This window comes from Abrus precatorius, unplaced genomic scaffold (assembly GCF_003935025.1).
Source record: "Abrus precatorius isolate BTA unplaced genomic scaffold, Abrus_2018 Scaffold3, whole genome shotgun sequence".
In the NCBI taxonomy this organism is placed as follows: Eukaryota; Viridiplantae; Streptophyta; class Magnoliopsida; order Fabales; family Fabaceae; genus Abrus; species Abrus precatorius.
Window position 1 is genome coordinate 24,327,036 of NW_020874373.1, and position 19,637 is coordinate 24,346,672.

Sequence of the window (19,637 nt, forward strand, 5' to 3'; positions counted from 1 at the left end):
CAACTTGGGACTATATTAAATATTTAACAGGCATCAATTGTTTAATTATAGTTTTGGGGTCAATAGACTGAACATACAAATCTGACCAATATTTCTTATCAATTACAAACACGCAAGTTATGCGCGTCTATTGTGTTTCCCAGAACATGAGATATAACGCAATAAGACAAACTAGAAAGCAAGAAATTGACAACATCTTAATTTCAAAACAAATTGACAGCCGTACAACCTAAACCACTAAGGTCACCGACTCACAGCGCCTGCTAGTCTATCCTTTATAATTTTATTATTGATTTTTCAGCAATATATATATATATATATATATATAGAGAGAGAGAGAGAGAGAGGTTGTATGGTAATAATAAGTAAAAATTGTACAAAAAATTATTTAATCAATTGTCAAAATATAGAAATTTCATGACTGAAGCAAAACAAGTTAAAAATATAACTCGATTCGATATCTCATTTTACTTAATGCAATGCGCAAAATTTTGATATGTTAGTGGCAATTGTAGTTGTCAAAATAAGTCATAATTCACGAGTCAACTTAACTCACCCTAGATTAAGAGTGAATCAGGTTGAATAAAATAGATTCAGAAGCTTTTTGAGTTATTTTTTTACCTAGGTCACGTAACTCACATGTTAGACAAGCCAACCTCTATTGAGTCAGGTCATTCAGGAGTTGTTTTAATCTTTTTAAGAGTTATCATAATTTATTTTTGTGACATATTCTTTTCTTAAATTATTTTAAATTTTTATATATTTTCTTTATTTTTATTTTATAATTTTTTCTATTTATTTTTAATTTAGTGAGCCAAACTGCAAACTAGCCAACCAAATTGGTGGGTTGAACCTGACTTACATTTTCTTAACCACTACAAAGAAAGTTGAGATAGGTTGGCTCACTTTTGAGTCAATTCATGATGGGCTAACTTGAATGAGGTGAGTTGCCTCACTTTAACCCCCTTTTACTTAAAAATCCAATCTTAAAAAAATGGCAAATGTGATTTTCGGAAAACAAATCCCGTTTAAGTTGTACAAGCACACATCCAATTATGCTTTGAAAAATACTATAACACAATAAATACACTAATTTTATCATAGGCTTACTTCTTGCTCTTATACTTTCCTAATTTAATAAATCTTAACATTTAATAAAAATGTTCTGAAATATTATGTTAAAAGAAATGTTCTTGAACGTTCCTCCAATGCTTTAAAGCCCCCAACACTAGAGCATTAACGGCCATTGAGCAGAAGAACCAAAATTTTTCTTTCTGACAACCGTTGGAAAGCCAATTGCCCATTCAAATTTGTTTTATTTTATTTTACCCTTTGCAGTGGTTTGTATCTGAACCAAAAAACAATGGATGGCGTTAAACTTCTAAATGTGACAGAAGGTACAACACATTCAGTAATATTGTTCAGGATCAACCACATCATAAAAATAACATTATTGAGTAAAAGTTATGAATAAATAAGAGGAAGACATGATAGAATTACTATGCTAAAGTATTTTACAATTAGAATGATGCAAGATCTTTTCTTGCACCAGCTAGGAACTCTGTTAAACGTATACGCATTATATATCAAAACTACACAGAAAATAGCTCGTGTGGCACCTGATACAGCATCACCAACAAAATGAGAAGAAACTTCACCATTTAGATACCAAAATTGCAGGCCTGAACGAACTCCAACTCATAGTCAACATACTTTGTCCAAAGTGGCTTGAATTGAGTCATTGCAATGTCAAGCCATGGTTTCATGTTGCCATTGAAGTGCACCACTGCAGCATTGTTAATCTCGTCCATGCTGATGCTTGGGTTATAGCCAAGTCCCAGAACATGCCATGACTTATCCAGTGGCTTTGTTGTTGAGTAATATGTGATTAGCCCCGGTGGCAATGTCCCTAATTTCCATAATGTTCGGTTCTCATTCTGCAGCCACATGAGCACATCGTGTTAAACATGAAATGCTACACATTCAACTAAAATAGAAAGATTGGAAAGGGAATAATTTGATGGGAATGAGACCTTAACATACATGGGAAATTATTTCTATCCTAGCTTCTGAATATGCAGCCTCTAGCATCACTGCTAGCAATGCAATGATTAAAATCAAATTGAATTTAGTAGTCTCAAATGGTATTAATGACAATCTAAAAGCTATGGTTGTGTGCTATAGTACTAGTTGCTGTTTAAGAATGCAACAAAACAAAATAAAATGGAACAAAATTGCAGTGGTAAATTAATACAAGATTGAAAAGATGTCTTACCAGATTCTGCCAGTAATGATACTCTTCCGTGCATTTTTCCCTTCTCCAAGCATCCAAATCAAAGAAATTCATTCCATAAGCCCATGCACAAGCCTTTGGATTAAATTTTGCTTTAATCAAGGGATGCGAGAAATTCATGTACTGTGCATATCTATGGAATGACCCAAAACATGTTTCTACAGCTCCATTCACCTTGCCATCCATATCAATCTTCCATAATCCAGTAAGGTCCTTCTGAACTACTATGTCATCATCCAAAAACAAAATCTTATGCAGTTTTGGATACATTTCTGGCAAGTAGAATCTCAAATGGTTCAATATTGACAAATATTTGGGGTTCCTAAACTTCATATTTGTTGTGTCCTTTGTAGCATTCTCAAGCTTATTCTCAAAGTAAAATCTCTGCAGGTTAGCAGACTCCAACTGTCGAAGGACAGGCACATAAGAGGAATTCAGGAATTTGTAATCCTCCACCGCCTTAACCTCAATGTGGGCACCATTATAATTCTTCAACTTAAACATAACTTGCATTGCTCCAAGATTCATCTTATCAGTCACAACATGAAACACATGCTTCCACGGTTCCTTCGCATTTTTTGTTGCTGAATTGACCACAACAGACGCTGCAACGACATTATCTGAGAACAATGCATAGTGGTACAGATTAGGATCTTCAACTTCTGGAGGAGTAGGCTTCCCCTCATCCGAATACTTCCCGGGATGAGCAATCCGCTCCTCCATCAACCTCATTGAGAGACAATGCAAGCTCTTTGGAATCGACTTGGCAGCAATGAGGCTGGAGAAAGCGCCCTGCTTCTTTGCTTTAGTTAACTGCTCATTCACAGAAAAGATTGTATCCTTCAACTTCTGAATCTTGAGCTGGTTATCAAAGGACTCCTTGGCTTCGCTGATCACCTGGCGAGTCGTCTTAATGCGCTCCTTCACTTCCTTCTCCAATTGGCGAAGCACCAATTCATCAACAGCAGATGCATCATTGCTGAAGAGAGTCCTATATTGAGGCTTGTTCATTAGATCCGAGAAGTTTCGCGACAGTTCCGCGAAAACCCTAACAAGCTTGGAGTTCTCAAGCTTGAGCTTCCTTGCGTAGGAAGCATACACAAGAGCCAAAGAGCGATGATCATCAGCTTGCTTTCGGATCTGGTCCAACCGAGGCTTAAGGGGATCCGTTTTCAGAGCCAGAACGGATCTTCTTATTGAATCAAATCCATGTGCAACATCACCATCAGAACCCTGTTCAAAAGCACAATAACAGGTTAATAGTCTACCTTCATCAAATATTTTCCCTTTCCCAGAAATGAAAACAGTTTAAAAGGAAAAAAAAAATAAAATTTCCTTCTAGTAGTGACATTTCCATTGAAAATTACCCAGACAACAAAAACAAATCAAATCAAAACAAACCCAGTTTGCTTTCGAAGAAAATTGACACATATAAAGTCTAGTTCGCCAGCACAACAACGAACTAATTTAGCCACAACAAATCTCTGTGCTTTCCCAGAATAGAAACAGAAATACGAACTTTTCATTTCTAGTAACATTGCCATGTTTGTTTCTCCCGAGAAAAATTAACAGGTATCAAACCCTCACTGGATCCGGAGAGAATCGGATCTCGACCCATTTGCATCCAGACAATAAGATCTAAATCTAACCCCCACCCCCACCATTTTTTTCTGCGAATTAAACTAACCCAGAAACCAAAAAGCTAGATATCAAGAACTTGATTTGAACGAAAAAGAAGCCGTTTGTTTCCCGGGAAATTTCACGAAAAAGAAAACAAAACAAAGAAGGGGGGAGGAAAATAAATAAAGGGGAGTGAAAATGGAAGCTTACCACCACGTGGGGTTGTTGATGGGAATGGGTAGTGACGAGAAAAGAGAAAGTGAAGAAAATACAGAGAGCGACGGAGATAGCAGAAGCGAAGAGTGTGAAGGTTCGGATCCTGAAACGTGGAACCCGAGGATTCACCATTTTGGTGTGAGAATCAGAGAATGATGTTTGATTGATTCAGAAGCAGCAGCACTCACTCACTCCCTCACTCAGCTCTCATAATCATGAACTCAGATTTTCTCTTTCACTTCCTTCTTCGCAAAGACAGACTCAAACAATGGCAGAGATTTGACATTTTATATTAGAGTTTAACTTAGCTGTCATCATTCTTTAACAGAGACAAATTGGTAAAAAAAAAATTATTAGAATTGCTTTCAAAATATATTTAAAACCATTTTTATTGAAAATGTTTTGAAAACTATAATAATAATAACAATAATAATAATATATTAATGTTCTTTTAAAATTAAAAAAATGTTTCTATTTTTAATCAGTATTTTTAAATATTAATTAGCGTTTGTCGAAACAAAAAAATTGAGTACTTAATTATTAGTATTAGTTAAAGTATTAATTAGGGGTTAGATATATTTGGAATAATTGGTGTGAAATGATAATAATTAAATGAATAATTCGACAAGTTTTATTTGGTTTCATTCATAAATTTAAAAAGTATTAGAATTTTAATTTTAAAAAAAATTATGGGGAATGAAAGTTTAAAGTGAGCCAGGATTATGGGAAACATATTAAATGGGCTAAAATTTTTGACAAGAGATCGGTTCACAAGATCTTTAGCAAAGTCATTGTGTTTATTTTTGTCTTCACTTAATTTTATTAATTCTGACGCTAAAAATTAATTTTTAAAATAAATAAATATATTCTTATTATTATTATTATTATTATTTTAATAAAAACATAACACGAATAGTATTTTATAATTTAATTACGAAAGCTTTAAGAAAGTTATGATAGTTACAAATAATAAACATAATATCATTATTTGATAAAATATTATTATTATTACAATTTATATTAAATTACTCTCATATAAGATTATTGATTAGATACTAACGAATTCCTCTTCTCTTAAATTACTCAAAATTGGTTTTATTAAATAACTTGTATTATTCAACTCACCTAAAGAAAATTAGTCACCTTCGAATGGGCTCTGAAGGTTTAATGCACACTAAAGAAAAATTGACCAGTCGATTCATTTTTCGTATTCTATGATTTGCCGACATTCCAGTGGACTTCAACTTGCGATCTCCGGTATTTTCGGCTCCACTTTTCCACCGCTACTTCCTGCCTTTTCAAATCCCGCGTGACTGCCATCTCCGGTTACCTGTTACCTCCTAAATGCTATGTTATTTTTCAAGCTTTATTACACGTGTCCTTTTTCTAATTTCTAAAATATTGTTTTTTTTTGTTGGAGTTGATATGAGAAGGGTATTTTAGAAAATCAAATATGAAATTGTAGTTATTATTTGAAGATTAATTAATAAAAATTGTAATAGTCTCTTAATTTGTTATGTAAATATATGTATTTTATTATGACTTATTATTAATTTTTCAATTAATAATTATAACTTATCATTTATTTAAAAATAAGTTTTAAATTTAAAGAGAGCCAAATATAAAATTTGGAGTGTTTATTTTAATAATCTTATTTGGACTAATCAATGTTTTTTTTCTTTGGATAAAATTTAACGTGTAATTGTTAAGAAGTAATTAATTATCACTATTTTGTTTGTATGGTTTAAAATTAATGCTAACAAAAAAATAACATACTATCACCTGGTGATTGTTTTCAAGTGCAAACTAATATATAATAGATTAAATGCAATTAATTAGTAATATAATTAGTAACGTGAGTTGAAACTAGTGTTATTAATACAGTTGCAAATGGTACAATTTACGTACCTAGTTATGTTATAATTATCTAGGTTTTTTTCATTCTTTAAATTTAAAAACATTTATTTTTCTACGATTACTGCTTCCTATTGTACATGTCTATGTTTTTACCAGACCAGAAAAACATAATCTCAGAAGCATTTAATGTATTTGAGGCACAGAGCAATTATTTAAACGCGTCTCATATTATACATAATATATGTATATAATAAGTTTATTAAAAATTTACGAAACATGATATAATATATTAATATTAGTAAATGCTATAAATTTTAATAAAAATTATTATATAATTTTTATTATATATAATTTGCATAAATTAAAAAATTAATTAAAAAAAACTTATACATAGACACGTATTATTAAGTTGCTCCTAATTCAATGTACTTAAAGAAGATGCTTGAGAAATATATTAAGTAGATGTTATTTAATGCCTGCCAAGCATGATTATTTGCTCAATAATAAAGGAAATATAAAATTAGGTTCTTATTTTTATTTGATTTGAAAAGAAATTATGAGTTATTTGTTTTGAATATATATATATATATATATATATATATGCTATAAAATTGTACCATTTTTTAATATTTAAAGGATTTTAAAAAATTTACAAAAATATGGAGATTTATTAGCAATTTTTTAATAAATTTAATTAATGACAAATTTTGAATTTTTATATTTTTATAATTTTTTAAATCTCATATTTCAGTATATATTATTTTTAAATATATAAAAAAAATTTACAATAAATATTAAAAGATATTTTTGTGTAATTTTTAAAAATAAATAAGTGTTTTATAATTAAAATAAAAAAATTAAAATTAAATAACATAGTAGCAATCAAATATAAAATACACAATATCTCTTTGACTGATATGTTAAAATGAAATTGATTAAAAATATAACGACACATCTCATTATATCATATGGACAAAAAAAAAAATTTACACAATATGAAATGCTATTAATTTCTCATTATAAAATATATAATATATTTATGTCAAACTAAAGAAATAAAATAAATTTTATTTAAACATGTAATAAAATATGATAAAATTAAGACTTTTTGTAAATATACCTGTTCACCAAAGTAAATCGAGGTAGTAAAATGAGAAAAAATAAAATGTAATTTAATAATTTCACTTATAATGAAATATTAAATAAATATATGTACTAAATTTCATTTTCATAAAAAAGTTAATATGTTTAGTATATTATAAAAATACATTTAAGACTTAAAATATATAATTATAATATCAAAATAATTAAGTCTTAAAAGGAGTCACAAACCACTTCCAAAATATTGAGGATCCAGTCATAGTCGTCATAATTGTGTTAGCCCTCTATTTCAGCCAACTTTTCTGGAGTCAGGTCTTTATCCTCCTTGAGATTTCTATAATCAGCCACAACCTCAACACCTGTTACTCGCTTGAAAGTGACTTGGGTTGATCTCCTAAAAAAATCGTGGTCATGAAAGGTAACAGTTCTTCGATGGATAAAGAAACTAAGGATGTGGTGAATACGACTATTTGTAGGATAATAAAAAAGGACGCTATAATCTATATTTATCTCTACAGTCATTAAACTATTTGGTTCATCATCATAGTCCATATTAAAATTGAAATGACAAAACGTTGATATTCCCTAAATACATGATTTAGTCTACAAACTACAAGGTGATCTACTAATCTATTTTGTCACGAGGTTCCACCATCCTTATCCCCTGAAATAATTTAATAAGGATGAGCTTATTTTCACATTACTACACATAATTAATACTACTTTCAAGTAATACATGAATACATAACACATCAACAAATTAGAAATAGCAAGTACATTCCATAGAAATTTCTCATGCATACAACACTCATTAATATTATGATTTCATTCTATTATTATTATTATTAATAATAATATTTCTAAGTCCTTATCTCAACTAAATACTATCCCTGGTAGCCCTTGAGGTCTTCCTGAGTATATATAGTTGTTGGATAGCTACAGCAACACGAATATAATATGTGTCGACCCAACTCCTTTTAGCAAAAATCATGGTCAAGAGTTTAGATCAGGAAACGAGTGAGACTTGTGATGTTTTTACTCTCATCAGTTATGTGCAAATTAAAGAAAAACATTCATCACTCTCATTTTCTTAAGATTTCCAAAATCGACGTTATCTTCCACATTCTTAGTGTATCTCTGAATTATTCATACTTATTCTTATGATTTTTCCTTTCTCATCATCATTTCACTCTTTCATATTTCTCATTATAGTTTCTCTCTTCTTTTTTCCTATTCATATCATAAATTTATCACTTTCATGGTAACACATTTTTCATCCTTTTCTATTTTTATTTTATTCAATTCTACTTTTACATCATATGTCCATCAATCATGCCAAAGGTCAGATACCTCCATGCTCACTCCAAAATGTACATATTCAATACCATATATAACTCAAGTCATCAAGAACAAGAAAACATATTTCATCAAGTAACTAAATCATCATTAGTTTCACTCAAACATATATTTATAAACAAAGAACAAACAATAATATATCACAAGAACACAAAATACACCATGTTCTCAGTAATGGGAAAATGGAACTCTCCTTATCTTAAGATGAAAGTTTAGGAAGGGACTTGTGAATGATCTTGTTTAAAGAATTGATTTCTTCCTAAGTATCATAAAAAAGAGCATTTTGAAAAATAAGAAATAGAGAAAACAAAGAAAAATTGGAGAACTAAGCAGCAAGAACTTACTTAGAGTCGATTAGGTGAACTTCCAAGTCCAGATTCGAAGAAAAATTGAGATTTTGGGGAGGTTTTTCTAAGGAAAAGAAGTAAGAAAACAAAAAGAAGTGCTTGAAACTTAGATTGTAATCCAAGTTTTTTAAGTTGAAAATCCTTATATACTCCTCAACTCGCGACATTCTTGTTACAACAAAAAAATCAAATACTATTTTCTTCTTGGTATCTGTCATTCTGGCTATAGGGAGAGAATCTCTCGCTACAACAATAATTCTAGTTGCAATGAGAGTGTTGTTGGGTCATTCTTATCCACTTCTTGTTACAATGAGAAGGCTTTAGAGAGTTTGACTCTAGATGATCTCTATTGCTACAACGAAAAATCTTACAGCTTACATACTTTAAACTCTCCTAATTTCAAACATGTATAAACAATTAACATGAAATGCAATAATAATAAATAACAAAAATAAGGGTGTTACATAATATCTCTTTTATATCATAAACATATTTTTTATATTGTGATGATTTATTTTAATACATCTAAAATTTAGCTTTATTTATTTCTAAAGAATATAAAGATAACCTTGAAATAATAAATATAATTTAATATAACTTCAAGTAATGTCTTGATTTTAAGATTTTATTTAGCATTATTCATAAAAAAATTCTAACCTATTATTAATATTAAGATAATACAATACATTGAGACTAGTGTATTAATGGACTAATGATCTAATTTCATGAATTATAGATATGAAATATCAAATTCTCACACAAATAGACATTAAGAGTAATGATATATTAGACTCATTTACTATTATTCATAGGCAAGTGTACCTATCAAAAAGTAATAAAGGGTTTTTGAATTAAGAGTTCTCAAGTTATCGTCCCACAGTGATTATTTTCAAATACCAAGAATAACTTAATTTGATTGTTTAAACGTAACGGGATTGTAATGGATAACAAACAGAGCTTAATTTTAATAATAAATTAAAAGAACAGTAATACAATGTATGAGAGAGATCAGATGAGATAAGCCTAGGACTTATGGGTTCATCTACTACACTTTTTTGTGTTCTAATTAATTTAATCTTGATATTGGTATCCAAATATTTGTCAACCACTCATAGTTAGTTCTATTAACACCCAATGATTATGCAATGTCAATATTCTTTTCCCTGAGCAAACACCCTCAATAATCATGCAAGGTAATTGATCGAGAAAGCATGAAGATCCTTGAGTTTGTTAATTCAATAACGGCTGAAAAGAAGGAATTAAGTGTGATTAACTTAACCCCTTATCTCATTTTATCCTATAATTATGTTAATTTCACGTGGTACAATCGCCTATAATTCCGTTAAAAATCACACAAAGTTTGCAGCAGGATCTGCCATAGTCCTAACTATGAGTTTAGTTACTCATAACAAAATAAACTACGAAGAACATGATAAATAAACCCATAACCACAAAGAAAAACTTAAACAAAAGAAACCCAAAAAGGTAAAACATGAATAGAGTTCTTGTTCTCCGAAGGGAGCTCAATCACTTGCTTAGACTCCAAGGGGAAGTTTGTCGTCCTTGCCAATAGTCTCCAATGACTCTCAACGATGAGTTTGGTTAGAACTAAGAAGAGGAAGAAGGTGTGTAGAGAAGTCAAAGTGTGTCAAGTGTGGAACATAAGGCCTCTTTATATAGGCTGTGACCTGAGTTTCCAGTCGGTTAAGCTTTATTTTTCTAAAATCACTCAAAATCTTCATATCTAAGTTTAAATTTTAAATTCAAAATTCAAACTCAACTTCACATAGCACTGCCAAGGACTAAAAATATCTAATTTTTATCCAGAATATCTCCATTATGGACTAATAACAATTTCTAGCTAAACTGCAATAATTAATAACATAATTAATGTAAATATATATAAAATAGAGTTAAAGTGTATATATATAAGTCATAAAATATATCAAAATATGAGCTTATCAATCCCTTTATACTTGAGATTTGCTTGCCCTCAAGCAAAAATCCTGACTAAAGAATAAAGGAACAATTTGAAACATATTATCAAAACAAGAAACCAAAAACAAAAGAGATACAAAGAACACAAGAGTAATATCACTTAGTTCAAGTAATCAAAAGACATTTAAAATTCTATATTTTCTACCTTCTTACTCGATCATCAAACTGTGATACTCTATTCTCCTCTATCTCTTTCAGTGTATAAGGACAAAAATAGAGAATGCTTAGTCCCTCTAAGAAGAAATATTCTGCCATAGTCTTGATGATAAACCAACTTTCCACTAAGTCAATTGAATACAATTAAAAATCATGAGGTCTTTTTCATGTTATAATGTAGCCAAAAGGTTATAATAATTAAGGTGAGATAAAATGAAAGAAAAGGATAAACAAGGTGTTAATTTAATTAAAACAATCACAAATATCCCTTAAGTTTATAAATGAAGCTCTTGGAGTAATGATTTTTATATTTTCACTTTCTTTACTCTTCTTTTCTTTCATTCAAATGTAACTCGTTTTTTTTTCCTTTTTCTTTTTACTATTTTTTTTTTTATTTTGCAACTTACATATACCTTTTTGTTTTTTCACATAAGAGATATAGAGAAGAATTTTTCTAACAATCCAACAACTTAATTGCTCCAGTACAAACCCAAGATCAACAAAATATTTCATATTTTAATATAAAAGACACAAGAAAAATCAATAAAGTTCAAAGTAGGCAACTAGTTGTATATCTTTCTCAAACATGTTGAAGACCAGGAATAAAATAATCCTAATATGCCTCAATCATATTTAAAACATGCAATCAAAAGGAGTAGCTTCAAATTGCTTATAAGTCAAGTTCTAGATCATAAATCTCAAGGGGACAATCACACAAAGCAATGAAGAAAGGGATACAATTAAATTAGGATAAAAATCTCCTTTAAGGCTCAAAGTTCACATATGTGGGTTAAAGTTTAACATAGAGCAAAAAATTAGATATCTCAATTATTTATTTATTTATTTATTAATGACTCTAAAACTCAATGAAAATTACTTAATCACGTTCTTATTATTTTCAAAAAATTGAGTTCCTTGGGATAAAATTTTCAAAATTTTCTCAAAATAAGGGCACAGAAAATTACTTGAGAGTAAGTAATGAGATAAGTAATAATAGAACCCCCCCCCCCATACTTAAACATAACATTGTCCTCAATGTTTAGAGAGAAAAAAATAAAAAAAAGAAGTAAGGATAAAGAGGACAAGAGAAATAAAGAGAAAGTGACTCCCTAAATGTGAGACAAATTACGCAAAAAAGCCACCATGTTCTGAAAAACAAGAACACAAAATAAATAAAAGGAAATAATAAAACATAGGTTACCTTCTGTAAGTGCTTGTTTTACGTCACGAGCCTAACATCCTGTTGGGCTATTGTAAGAATATAGCCTATTAAGTGGAGGTCACTCCATCCGTGTATAACTTGACTCTTTGACCATTGACTTGAAACGTCTCTCCCCCAACTTTAGAAACTTCTAAAACCCATTACGGAAGGACCTTGAGTACTGTATAAGGGTCAATCCACTTAGAATTTAGTTTTCTAAGGAATAACTGCAGTCATGAGTTGTAGATCAACACTTTTTCTCCTTTATAGAACTTGCGATGTAAGATATGCTTGTCGTGCCACTTCTTAGTGCGCTCCTTGTATAGCTTGGCATTCTCGTATGTCGTAAGTGCATCTCATCCAGTTCATTAAGCTCCAATAATCTTTTCTCACCTGCAAGCTGCAAAGGAACTTTAAGGCCTAATAGGCCCTATGTTCTAATTCAATAGGTAAGTGACAAGCTTTTCTGAAAACCAAATGATAAGGAGACATGCCAATAGGAGTTTTAAAGACAGTATGATAAGCCCAAAGTGCATCATCTAATTTTATAGACCAATCTTTTCTAAAACTATTAACTATGCGCTCCAAAATCTTTTTCAACTCCCTATTAGATATCTCAACTTATCCACTGGTTTGGGGGTGGTAGGGAGTAGCGACCTTATGGGTAATACTGTATTTTTCCAAGAGATTATCAAAAAGTTTATTACAAAAATGAGTACCCCCATCACTGATAATTGTCCTAGGAGTTCCAAACTGAGAAAAAATATTTTTCTTAAGAAATTTAGTAATCACCGTAGCATCATTAGTTAGTAAAGCAGCCGCTTCCACCCACCTTGAGACATAATCCACAACAACTAATATATATTCATTATTAAAAGACTTAGGAAAAAGTCCCATAAAATTAATACCCCAAACATCAAATATTTCACAAACTAAAATATTGTTGAGGGGCATATCATGCCTTCTAGAAATATTACCACTCCTCTAACATTTATCACATGATTTAACAAAACCATAAGCATCTTTAAAAAGTGTTGGACAATAAAAACCACTTTGCAAAACCTTTATGAGTAGTTTTAGTGGAGCCAAAGTGGCTTCCCACTTCTCTAGAATGACAATGCTCAAGAACTGCTATAAATTCACTCTCACGAACACATCTCCTAATCAAAATATCCCCACAAACTTTAAATAAATAGGGTTCTTCCGACAAATAGTATTTAATATCAGATAAAATTTCCTCTTTTGTGAGGATAAAAGTCTGTGGGGAAATATTTTATCAACCAAGAAGTTTACCAAATCTATATACCAAGGTGCAGCAGAAATAGAAAAAATCCTCTTATAAGGGAATGTCTCTTTAATTTCTACCTTAGTGCTTTCTCTCACCGAGGGTTCTAATCTAGATAAGTGATTAACAATAGAGTTCTCACTCCCCTTTTTATCTTGGATCTCTACATCAAACTCTTGTAGCAAGAGAATCCATCGAATAATCCTTGGCTTAGCATCCTGTTTAGCCATCAAATATCTAAGAGCAGAATGGTCAGTATAAACAATAACTTTAGACATAATCAAATAAAGGCAAAATTTATCAAATGCAAATATCACAGCTAGCATCTCTTTCTTAGTAGTGTTATAGTTTCATTGTGTTCCATCCAAATTTCTACTCGCATAATAAATGGCTTGAAAAATCTTGTCCTTCCTTTGGCCCATAATTGTTCCAACAGTTGTATCACTAGCATCACACATAAGCTTAAAGGGTAAAGACCAATAAGGAGAAATAACCACAGGGGCATCAATTAACTTACTCATAAGGGTATTAAAAGCATATAAATAAGCATCATCAAATTTAAACAATATACCATTAGCCAACAAATCAGAAAGATGTTTTGCTATTTTAAAAAAATCTTTAATAAACCTCCTATAAAACCTTGTATGCCTTAAGAAACTCCTAACAGATTTAGCACATGTGGAAGGGAAAAGTTTAGCAATAACTTCTACCTTAGTAAGGTCTACCTCTATACCCCTATTAGAAACTTTATACCCCAAAACAATGCATTCATCAACCATAAACTTTTTTCCTAATTTAAAACCAAATTAGCCTTTTACATCTTTGTAAAATCAAATCAAGGCTATGCAAACAATTATCAAAAGTGTTGCCATAAACAGAAAAATCATTCATAAAAATTTTAATGTAATTTTCTAATAAATCAAAAAATAAGACTATCATGCATCTCTGAAATGTAGCGGGGGCATTATACAAACCAAATGACATCTATTTATATGCAAAAGTACCATAAGGGCATGTAAAAGTAGTCTTCTCTTAGTCTTCTAATAAGACAGGTATTTGCATGTAACCATCTAAACAACATCTGATCAATAAAGGGAAGGGGAAAGTGGTCTTTCCGGGTGGCCTCATTGAGCTTCCTATAGTCTATGCACATTCGCCACCCAGTTACTTTTCTTATAGCAATAAGTTCCTGTTGCTCATTCTCCATAACTGTGGTCCCTCCTTTCTTTAGTACGACCTCCTTTTTTACTACTTCCTTTAGACTGGGATTAAGTCTCCTTTAAGGTTGAACCTTGGGTTTGAATTAATTCCTCCTCTAATTGAATTTTAATGGGTGCAAATGGAAGGGTTAAGACCCTTGATGTCATGAATGCTCCACCCAAAGGCCTCTTTGTTCTCCCTCAAGACTCTCATCAATTTTTCCTCCATAATATCTGTCAATTTAGAAGAAATTATTACAGGAAGAGAAGAGGGAGGAGATAGAAAAGCATATTTAAGATTAGAAGGAAGAGATTTGAGCTCTAATTCAGGGGGTTCTTCAATGGATGATTTAGGAATTCAAATATCCCGTGCTCCCAAGCTTTCAAAATGCCTAAGCGCTAACCATCGACTTCGATTCACGCTCTCCAAAGCCAAAATTTCATCTATTACTTCCTTTATTTCTATTAGAGCATATTTTTCAAGTGTGAGAATTTTTTCTAGAGTATCATCTCTCAACCTATCAATTAATTGTACAGAGTCTAAAGAGGAAAAAATAATCATTTACAGAAATAAAATTACAAGAATAAAAACTAGAAAGATGTTTAAGAGAATCAAAAACTTTAAAAGTAACTTCTTCATTGTTTAGCCTCAATGTGAGCTTCTCTTGCTGGATGTCTATAATGGTCTTTCCTGTGGCTAAGAATGGTCTTCCCAGAATAATGGGAACCTCATTATCTTCCTCCATGTCTAGTACAATAAAATCTGTAGAGAAGATGAATTTGTCTACCTTTAACAAGATGTCTTCTATTATACCTCTTGGGTAAGTGATGGATCTAACAGCTAACTGCAAAGAAACAGAGGTAGGTTTAGGTTCTTGCATACCTAACCTTTTAAAAACAGATAAAGGTATTAGATTTATGCTAGCTCCTAAATCACATAGGACTTTATAAAAATGAGAACTACCTATAGTACAAGGAATAGTAAAACTCTCTAGGTCTTTAAGTTTTGGGAGTAACTTTTTCAAAAGGATTACGGAACATTCCTTATTAAGCTTTACAGTTTCAAATTCTTTTAACCTCCTTTTATTACTTAATATTTCCTTGAGAAACTTAGCGTATTTGGGCATTTGAGAGATGACCTCCATAAAGAGTATGTTGATGTGCAACTTCTTTAAAATTTCAACGAATTTGTTGAACTGTGGATCCTTCTGATTGCTTCTCAACCTCTACGGAAAATGGATTCGAAGTTCTTGAGGCCTAGACATTGTTGATGGTGCTTTTTTCTTTTCTTGTTCTGTTTCTGCGACTTCAGCGTAGCCATGCATATGAGGGAGCACGGGCGTGCATACAATGGTATTCTACAACTTTGGCACGTTTTCGAGCAACGTCTTCCCGTTTCTTAATGTAATTGCCTTGACATGTTCTTTAGGGTTAGGCTCAGCTGGGAGGGAACGTCCCTAGCACTCTTTGAGTCAACAAATTTGCAAGTTGTCCCAATTGTGATTTTATCTCGAATGTATCCGAGCTTATTTCTGAAAACTTTTTGTCCATTGTTTGGGCTTGTTGCTCTATCTGAAGACTTTGTTGTTCCATCTGGGACTTAATCTTTGAAATTCACTACTTTAATTGAAAGGTTGAGGGCTTTCTCCTTTCTATCCTTACCCCCTGAGTGAGGAGGGCGATAAACATTTGAATTTTGACCTCCTTGGCTATTCTCCTATGAGTTCATGGGTTTGCTATGCCATCCCAAATTGTAACTGTTGTCCAAGAAGTTGTCCTTCTTAGTCTCTGGAGGTTTTGCTGATGGATCTTGTGCCCTTACTAAGAATTATATTTGCTTTGATAGAGTTTCCAACTTATTTGTTATTGAATCGCTACTTTCTACTTGGTAGATTGAAACGACTTCCTTCTTTTTGTTTCTATGATGGTCTGTGTGCTATTGGAAATTACTAGATGCTATCTTTTCTATCAATGTATGGGCTGCAGTTGGCCCCTTGCATAGGAAGGATCCTCTAGCAGTTGCATCAATTGTAGCTCTATTAGAAGATGAGAGTCCAACATAGAAAATCTGCATTTACTTCCATACAGAGAAATTATGATGTGGACATCTCCTTAGGAGTTCTCCAAAGCGCTCATACGTCTCAAACAAAGATTTAGACTCATATTATTGAAAATTGGAGATCTCTATCATCAGTTTCACAGAGAGTGATGATAGAAAATATTTGGCTAAGAATTATTGTGTTAGGCCATCTCACGTTGTAATTGAATTAGATAGAAGTGTGGAGCACCATGCGTTCACTCTTTCTGTGATAGAGAATAGAAAGAGATGAAGCCTTATAGCATATTTGGTGACACCATTGTATTTGATGGTATCAGTGAGTTGAAGAAACTTTTTCAGATGAAGGTGAGAATCTTCGTCAAGTCGCTCCGAAAATAGTGTGGAGTTCTGGACTAGATTAATCAAGGCCAGCTTTAATTCAAAATTATTGGCCTCTATGTCAGGTGCTACAATGCTCCTGACATTACCCTCAGCAGTGAGTGTCATGTACTCCAAGATTGCTCGTTCTTCTGTTATCTTTTTGTTTTCGCTACACTCTTTCCTTAGCCTAGTGCGGTCTTCTCAATTTTTGGATCAAAAGTGAGTTCTACAATAGGTTTAGAACGAGTGAGTATAAAACAAAAAAAAAATATTTAAATCAACCAAATACTTAATTTTCTTTGATATTGAAAACTAATCTTCGACAATGACGTCAAAAACTTGTTTGTAGGCAAGTGTACCTATCAAAAAATAACAAAGAGTTTTTGAATTAAGAGTTCTCAAGTTATCGTCCCACAAAGATTATTTTCAAGTACAAAAAATAACTTGATTTGATTGTTTAAACGTAATGGGATTGTAACGGATTAAAAATAGAGGTTAATTTTAATAATAAATTAAAAGAACAGTAATATAATATATGAGAGAGATCAGATGAGATAAGCTTAGGACACTTCTTTGTGTTCTAATTAATTTAATACTGATATTGGTATCCAAATATTTGTCAACCACTCATAGTTAGTTCTATTAATACCCAATGATTATCCAATGTCAATATTTTTTTCCCTGAGCAAATACTCTCAATGATCATGCAAGGTAATTGATCACGAAAACATGAAGATCCTATGAGTTTGTTAATTCAATAACGGCTGAAAGGAAGGAATTAAGTGTGATTAACCTAGCCCTTATCTCATTTTATCCTACAATTCTGTTAATTATACGTGGTACGATCGCCTACAATGCAACTAACTATGGAATGCTAAGGGTGGTCAAATCTTAACATACACAATATAATCCAATAGAATAAAAACCAAACATTAAAGGAAAACTAATATCAACATTAAAGTAAAAATCACACAAAGTTTGCAATAGGATCCGCCAAAGCCTTAGCTATAAGTTTAGTTACTCATAACAAAATAAACTGCGAAGAACGTGATAAATAAACCCATAACTACAAAGAAAAACTCAAATAAAAGAAACTCATAAAGATAAAAGATGAGGAGAGTTCTCGTTCTCCGAAATACGCTCAATCATTTGCTTAGACTCTAAGAAGAAGCTCGTTGTCCTTGCCAATTGTCTCCAATGATTCTCAAAGATTAGTTTGGTTAGAACTAAGAAGAGGAAGAAGGTGTGTAGAGAAGTCAAAGTGTGTCAAGTGTGGAGCATAAGGCCTCTTTATATAGGTTGTAGCCTGAGTTTTCAGTTGGTTGAGCTCTATTTTTTTAAATTAATTTTATCCACAATTTGAATCGCTCCAAATCTTCATAACAAAGTTTAAATTTTAAATTCAAAATTTAAACTCAACTTCACATAGCACTACCAAGAACTAAAAATATCTAATTTTTATCCAGAATATCTCCATAATACACTAATAACAACTTCCAGCTAAACTCCAATAATTAATAGCATAATTAGTGTAAATATATATATAAAATAAAATTTAAGTGTATAAATATAAGTCATAAAATATATCAAAATATGAACTTATAATAATCAAAATATTACATTATTATTTCATGAATGTTATCAATAATTATCAATATAATAATAGTGTATATAATCTTTTGACCTAGAGTTAAGAAGCCACTACAATTTCTACATGAGAATTTATATTTTAATATTATCGTCAATTATAATAAGATAATCACAAAGTTAAAGTTTGAATATAGAATAAATAATGTAAAAAAATATTAGTAATTTAAAATAATCTAAATAGAGTTTGACTATGAAATGCATCACTATACTTAATGTGATAGATATAAAGTATTTATTTTAGAAAAATCATCTTAGGTATTAAGAAAATTAAACTGTACTTCATAATGTAACATACTTCATGATTTATGTTAAATTAGATACATGAACGAAAAGATTAATCATATAGTACATATATTATCACATACATATGTTACATTAGTTTAAAATCATTCTTAACATTTAGGCTGATGTATTTTCATATGTTACTCACTATATAAATAATTTATATTTAATATCATAATTTAATATTAGAAGAAAATATAAGATTTTACACAAAGAATAATAGAATAATGTGAACATTCAATTTTGTCCGTTTAAAATAATTAATTTAATCAATGTAAATAAACTTTTGATAATAACATAAAAGTTACAATAATTAACATATTAAAATAAAATATATAAAATAATAGAAATAAAAGTGTATTTTAATATAAATAATTTATAATAGAATGCATATATTTTTTATAACAAATTTTAAATTTAAAATAAGCTAACAAATAAAACAAAAGGCTAAAAAAAATGAAAAAAATGAAAAAGGGTTATGGGCTGGGAGGAATGTAGAGATAAACTCGAGAAGAGCATTTGTCATTTTTTTTTTCTCGCCTGTGAGGAAAAATAGAATAGGAGAACTCATCCATCAAAGGCAGATTCTGAGTTGGTTAGCCTTACTTCTTCTTTTCTCTTTACTTACCTTTACCTTTGGTGGGTTGTGTTATCCTT

General features: G+C 30.9%; 1 protein-coding gene and 1 non-coding gene across 3 annotated transcripts; one reads left to right on the top strand and one right to left on the bottom strand.

Moving 5' to 3' along the window:
• Positions 1-804: 804 nt before the first annotated feature.
• LOC113862711 (galacturonosyltransferase 8) lies at positions 805-4,390 on the bottom strand. Of its 2 annotated transcripts, none has more exons than XM_027495847.1 (3): positions 4,124-4,390; positions 2,276-3,526; positions 805-1,937 (listed from the first exon to the last, which is right to left on the bottom strand). In XM_027495847.1, exons 1-3 carry the CDS (start codon positions 4,259-4,261, stop codon positions 1,662-1,664), a joined length of 1,665 nt encoding a protein of 554 aa, XP_027351648.1. In that variant the 5' UTR covers positions 4,262-4,390; the 3' UTR covers positions 805-1,661. The 2 variants fall into 2 exon arrangements, with proteins under 2 accessions (XP_027351648.1, XP_027351649.1); XM_027495848.1 differs by having other exon boundaries at positions 1,619-1,937; positions 4,127-4,370.
• A 12,329-nt stretch (positions 4,391-16,719) lies between these two features.
• On the top strand, positions 16,720-16,826 carry LOC113864081. The gene has a single exon (XR_003504685.1). It is a non-coding gene; the product is annotated as a small nucleolar RNA R71 (small nucleolar RNA).
• Positions 16,827-19,637: the final 2,811 nt, after the last annotated feature.